This window comes from Carassius carassius, chromosome 37 (genome assembly GCF_963082965.1).
Source record: "Carassius carassius chromosome 37, fCarCar2.1, whole genome shotgun sequence".
NCBI classification, from domain to species: domain Eukaryota; kingdom Metazoa; phylum Chordata; class Actinopteri; order Cypriniformes; family Cyprinidae; genus Carassius; species Carassius carassius.
The window spans coordinates 15347480-15354341 of NC_081791.1; the positions used below are offsets into that span (position 1 = coordinate 15347480).

At 37.6% G+C, this 6862-nt stretch overlaps 2 protein-coding genes across 2 annotated transcripts; one reads left to right on the top strand and one right to left on the bottom strand.

The window, feature by feature from the left end:
- On the bottom strand, positions 1-1134 carry LOC132117715 (transcription factor HES-5-like). Its single transcript, XM_059527032.1, has 2 exons — positions 1027-1134; positions 1-920 (listed from the first exon to the last, which is right to left on the bottom strand). Exons 1-2 carry the CDS (start codon positions 1084-1086, stop codon positions 507-509), a joined length of 474 nt encoding a protein of 157 aa, XP_059383015.1. The 5' UTR covers positions 1087-1134; the 3' UTR covers positions 1-506.
- Positions 1135-2595: 1461 nt separating this feature from the next.
- Positions 2596-4046, top strand: LOC132117716 (transcription factor HES-5-like). The gene is made up of 2 exons (XM_059527033.1): positions 2596-2703; positions 2810-4046. The coding sequence occupies exons 1-2, from the start codon at positions 2644-2646 to the stop codon at positions 3221-3223; spliced, it is 474 nt and encodes a 157-aa protein (XP_059383016.1). The 5' UTR covers positions 2596-2643; the 3' UTR covers positions 3224-4046.
- Positions 4047-6862: the final 2816 nt, after the last annotated feature.

The window sequence follows — 6862 nt, forward strand, 5'->3', positions numbered from 1 at the left end:
TATGATGTAAAATAGACATTTATTATTTTTATAAAACATTTGCAGATGATGATATCCAGCATCTTCATTTAGTGCTTAACATTGTTTTTCTACCACTGTGCTTGATTGTTAGACACACCTTTCACTTGTTTAAAACGCAGTTACCTAAATAATCTTAATAAAAGAATTTGTTGCCCATATAGTTGATTATATAAAATCTACAACACCAACAAAAAAAAAACTATTCAAAAAAAAAACAAGAAGTTAATAAAAATCATAAGATCCATTGGATCTATTCAGAAACATGGAACATGTTCATCGATTATCAATATTGCATCTCACTATGAGATATATAATTGCTAACATAGCAGATTCAATTAGCTGGAAGCATAATTTGCCAATGGCAAAAATACAATGAGATCCAAATATAGGAATACAGGCGATTGTTCTCTCATGAAAGAGCTGAAATAACATGTTCTCTAATAACAGAGTTAATCGTGGTAGTTCACATTCACAAAGAACAGCTTCTACCAGGGTCTCCAGAGCGCCAGAGTTTGCTCTTTGCTGCTGCTCTGTGCGGCTGGTGAACTGATCTGAGGCGGCACTCGTGTGTTGTTCTCTGTGCAGGGCTGTGTGTTCAGGAAGTGCTTCAGCAGTCTTCTGTGGGACTCTGTCTGCTCTGGACACTGAGACAGAAAGTTGACGGCCTCCTGCACACATCTGGAGCGTCCGTCACCAGCTGCAGTAGAGCTGAAGGACGAGGGATTCTGGGAGCGCTGCTGGAGTCTCAAGAAATCTAGCGTCATCTCCAGGATATCAGCTTTCTCCTGTCTGGAGTCGGGCTGTTGCTTTACGAACTCTTGACCCAGAAGAGACTTGAGCTTCTCAATGCTGCTGTTGATTCGTTCTCTGCGGATCTTCTCCACTATCGGCTTTCTCAGCTGAGGAAACACCAAGAACATGCATTTACAAACACTCATCCACATTTTTATATCTCAGAAGGATATATGATTCTGTGGAGTGAGATATGAGATGTTGAGTATTTACCTTGTTTGTGAGTGGAAGTTGTTCTCTGCTGATGGCTGATCCAGTGATTGTTGGTGCCATGGCTGTGTGTCTTGTGTTTAGTTCTCCGTTAGGATCAGATGAGATCTGTGCTCAACTCTCTCTCCTCTCTCTCTATTTATATTCCCAAATCTCCATATGAATGTGTGAGTCTGGAGTTTGCTGGAGGTTCTCACAGTCTGCAGCCAATGGGAGAGTTTGGGCCGCCACATGGCTGCTGAATCCCTTATTGCTCCGACACAATGAGCGCATCTCTGGGGAGCAGGTGGAGTGTGTGAGAAAGTGCAGCCTTGTTGCTCATGGTTAGGATTAATTGCTCACAAAAGCACGTGCTGTTTATATGAAAGACCTACAATGAAAATAATGGTTCAAATTATTAAATGTTATTATTGTGATTTTAAAAAGTGAAATACAATCACTGGGACAATAAACGGGTTGTTTCAAATTCATTTGTCTGCCAATAAATAATCAACTACTAAACATCAATAAAATGACCACACTATGGGAAACAAATTCAGAAAATTATAGTTTCACACCATTTGATATATCTATTTATTGAATTCTCATTTCTAAGTATGAATCTATGAGTCCAAACAAGCAAACAAATGCCAATCTCAATTAGGGACAGTGTCATAAACACCCCTGTGAGGTTTCTATAGAGTCCCTTGACGACTTGCCTAATTGCCTGCAGCAAGGCACACTTCTATTCATCTCTGATGAATAGAGACTATGGGAAAGCTGTAGAAAGTGCGGTCCCAGTCCTGAACTACATCACCTTAAAGACTGTATTCTGAGAGAGGACATCGAAACTACATCTGAAAGAGGAAACCTGTGGCACCGTACTATCAAATTTCTGTCCTGTTTTTTTTATTTCCCAGAAAATCTTAAGTAAATATTTTAATTAAAGGCCAGTTAACTGTCATGTTAGAAAATGTTAACATGTTGATTAAACCAGGAGATTATCAGCAAAACTTTATGCTTTTTGCAACAGGTACTGAATTGATTCATCAGGTATTATAAGAGAATTAAGGCATCTGAAACATGACTAGATATATTCCACTTAAACTTGAAAATGAAACAAATAAATAAAAAAATTACAATACTAATAGATCATTTATCAAACAGCAAATTGCCTTATGGCAATAATCAATTAAACAACAGATATAAAAGATATCATTTTAATATAATATGATTTTTAAACAAAAAAGCAAAATATAAGCATTTTTTCACTAGTGGTCTCAGACGTACACTTAACAAAAAGGGTACATACTCTTTTACTGGTTTCTCAGCATCAGATGAGACTTCAAAAGGGGTTTCTGCTTTCTCACACACTTCCTCCCTGTAATACATCACTCTCCACCTGCCTGTCAGAGCTCATTGTTCCCCGTGCAATAAATGCCTCACTGAGCATGTGGCGGCCCTCCGCTCCTTTGAGACTTTCGAACGCTCCCATTGGCTGCAGACTGTGAGAACCTCCAGCAAACTCCAGACTCACACATTCATATGGAGATTTGGGAGTATAAATAGAGAGAGAGGAGAGAGAGTTGAGCACAGATCTCATCTGATCCTAAAGGAGAACTGAACACAAGACACACAGCCATGGCACCAACAATCACTGGATCAGCCATCAGCAGAGAACAACTTCCACTCACAAACAAGGTAAATACTCAACATCTCATATCTCACTCCACAGAATCATATATCCTTCTGAGATATAAAAATGTGGATGAGTGTTTGTAAATGCATGTTCTTGGTGTTTCCTCAGCTGAGAAAGCCGATAGTGGAGAAGATCCGCAGAGAACGAATCAACAGCAGCATTGAGAAGCTCAAGTCTCTTCTGGGTCAAGAGTTCGTAAAGCAACAGCCCGACTCCAGACAGGAGAAAGCTGATATCCTGGAGATGACGCTAGATTTCTTGAGACTCCAGCAGCGCTCCCAGAATCCCTCGTCCTTCAGCTCTACTGCAGCTGGTGACGGACGCTCCAGATGTGTGCAGGAGGCCGTCAACTTTCTGTCTCAGTGTCCAGAGCAGACAGAGTCCCACAGAAGACTGCTGAAGCACTTCCTGAACACACAGCCCTGCACAGAGAACAACACACGAGTGCCGCCTCAGATCAGTTCACCAGCCGCACAGAGCAGCAGCAAAGAGCAAACTCTGGCGCTCTGGAGACCCTGGTAGAGCCACCAGGACCCGTGTGATTTATCAGACAGAATTCATAATGCCAGTCTGAGATTGGCATGGACTGAAATTCTAACGTAGGAATTGATTTCCGCCTCTGATGCTTATGCAGCACCTTTAATCTGCTTTCAGAGAAAGTTTGTGTTTCATTGAAACTGTATGACCAGTGATATTTGATGAGAATGTACAGAATCATTTGCTGTGTAAAATGATTACTACATTTGTGAACATTCAGATTTAAAGAAACGTTAAAGTCTGATTCAGACATTTGAGCTCTTGTAGCTCTTTCACCCATATTGGGTTTATTCTTTCACTGCTTTCGTTTACTGAAAGTTTTTATTATATTTCTGTTGTTTGAAACAGAAGGCTTCTCTTATTATATAAGAAATATTTCTTCATTTGAAGGATATTATGTGTTGAAAGCACAAATGATTGTTTTTAATGTTTGCATGTGTTTACATGAATGAGACGTTTCCCCTGTAAAGGGCAGTTGTCTATCGTCACTGTTAGTGATTTCAGTTTTACTCTTTGTATTCAAAGTCAAGTTCTTACCTTCTTGGAAGTTGTCTTGCATTGCACATTGCACTGGCTTAATACTTTTAAATGTCTGTGACATTGTACATTTCTTCCAAGAGAATTACATAATAACATGAGTTCTTCATGATTGTGAAAATATGTATTGACATATTGTTGCTAATGTTACTGCTTTGTTACTTTAAGACACTAAGAATGTCCTTTAAAGTCGAGACAAACGTTTATTGTCAGATTTGCTCACATAGAGCAGCAATCATATTGCTTATGACAAATAAATTGTACAATCAAAGGTTTTGTCTGGTGTTATGTTTTATATACTTTTCATATTTTTTTAATAAAGTATGTCTAAATAGTATAGTCTCATCAAAAACTCTAACCCTCTAAGCATTAGTAACAGTACTCTTCAGGTTTAACATTTCAAGAACTGGGATGAGAATTAGATCCATTTTTATTATATTAAAATGGCATTGGTCTAAACGGTGAACCTGACTTGATATTAGTTTCTAACTCTCAGAAAATGTGTGTATTTACAGTAATTACTTGAGAAATAAATTCCTGCATATTTTTTTTCCATGCAGGTGCATCTCTTATAGTTCTCTCAGTGAGTGAATATTCATGTTAAAATACAGAGACTGCAAAAATACAGAACATGGTCTGTCTGTCTTACACAAAACTTTGTTTTTGTGTAATTATTAACCCAAAACCCATTACATATCAACCTACACTGATAAGGAGAAAACAGAGGACTGTCTCTGTATGAAGCCTGACTGACAGGGTAAAGCTGGACTGAGATTTCATTCCCTGGAGTTTTCCCACACTCTGCCCATTCAGAGAACTCAACAATAGTGTGACTCATTAAGAACAATTCAGCACATGGCCATAAGAACTTCAACAGAGACCCATGGGACACATTCTACTGAATCATTAGCATTCGCCTTAATTACTGAAAGACATATTTAGAGTATTTTGTGATTACCCTTTTAAAGTTTAAGGCATTGTTATACACACAAAACATAGAAAAAGTTTGAACTATATAATTTTCAAACTTATTCTATTAGTATGTATGTGTGTTCCTGTTGCTCAGTGGTAGAGCATTGTGTTAGCAGCGCAAAAGGCTGTTGATTCAATTCCAAGGGGACACATATGGGTAAAAAATTTATATCCTGAATGCACAGTAAGTTGCCTTGAATAAAAGTGTTTGCTAAATATGTAAAGACCATTACATATCTGCTATTTTAAATTATGGTTATCCTTATTTCAATTTTAGAGTCATAACTAATGAGAAATACTTTGTAATTCCTATTATTAGCCATATAGGTGTATAACTTAATGTTTACACTACCAATCAATAGTGTGCGGTCTGTCTTACGTTTACCAAAGCTACAATTATTTGATCAAAATATAGTAAAAGCAGTAATATTGTGAAATATTATTAATTTTTTTCTATTTCAGTATATTTTAAAATGTATTCCTGTGAATAAAAAAGCTGAATTTTCAGATGAAAAAAACTAACAAAAAAACATGTATTTAGCCTTTAATTATCAATGATTAAAACAGCTGTGATGTTGAATATGTTTGTAAAAATATCATAATTTTTTTCAGGAATATTTGATAAATAGAATGATTACAATAACCTAATTTTGTAACATTAAAAATATATTTACTATGACTTTTGACATATTTATTTATTAATTATTTATTATTATTATTTTAATTTTAAAACTATTTAAAAAAATCTTACTGACCACAAGCATTTGAGTGGCAGTGTACCCCCAATACCTCAAGTACCCCCAGAAACCTGCCTAAATACCCCCAGGGATCCACACACACCTGCTTTATAGGATTCACTAATTATTTCGACATGGGACATCTGAATTACGCTGAAAAGTCAATGGAACAGTTATTATTAAGCTACATGCACATCCACCAGAAATGAAATCTTATGATGAATCAATTGATTCTCCTCCTGTTGAACAAAAACTGAAATATGTTGCGTTGTGTTTTGGCGATGGGAATGTTCCACTATTAATGGCACGTGCTTTGTCAATAAATGACCCCAGTGTCACACAACAAATGAAGCTTTAAATGAAGGGTCTCCACTTTCTCACACACTTTCCATCCTTAAAACCCACCCCTCCACCTGCTCCCCAGAGATGTGCTCATTGTTTTCTGAGCAGTAAGCATGTCACTTAGCATGTGGCGGCCCTCTGCTCCTTGTGTCATTAGTCCTCTCCCATTGGCTGCAGACTGTGAGAACCTCCAGCAAACTCCAGACTCACACATTCATATGGAGATTTGGGAGTATAAATAGAGAGAGAGGAGAGAGAGTTGAGCACCGATCTCATCTGATCCTAACGGAGAACTGAACACAAGACACACAGCCATGGCACCAACTATGAGTCATTGTCGTGTCTTAGGGCTGATGATGAATTTCTTCAGTCAAATTAATAAGGCTAGGGAGACGGAGTTCCAGGTGTCAGAATATAATCTTTATTGCTCAAAGCAAGAAAGGCGAGATGCCGGGCACCGCATCTGAATCTTCTGTCTGCCAGCACACGTGTTTTATATCCTTATCTCTATACCTTATTTGGTAGTTCCGGTTTTTAATTGGCATTCCCTGCCAAGTTTGCCACCCCTTATCACTATATTTCTCTTAATGGTGAAATTCGGCCAAGTCTACAAATTAAACAATCTCTCCCTATTGGTTGGCTATGGTCATGTGAGACATTCCCCCAAGTCTGTTTACTACTGATGTCAGCACTTGGAAATCACCCAAAGTTCACAGGGTTATTTTAGTTCACAGGTGCATTTCAGAGGTCAGTTTAGTTCACAGATACAACTTAGTGGAATATTACCAGGACCTCCCAGTGGGAGGTCTTTTATGTGTCAAATACTGTTCAACACTACTAGTACTGACCTATGGGAGTGCCTTTATACACCTGACCCTTCTCATGACATCCAGTATTTGGGAATAACTCAGCATATTGATCAGTATATTGCTTTCTTTCATAGTTATGCATAATATTATAAGTAAGATAATACCATATTAAGAAAATTATATAGAATAACACATTTGTATTGAGTAATACCAAAGAATAACACAAT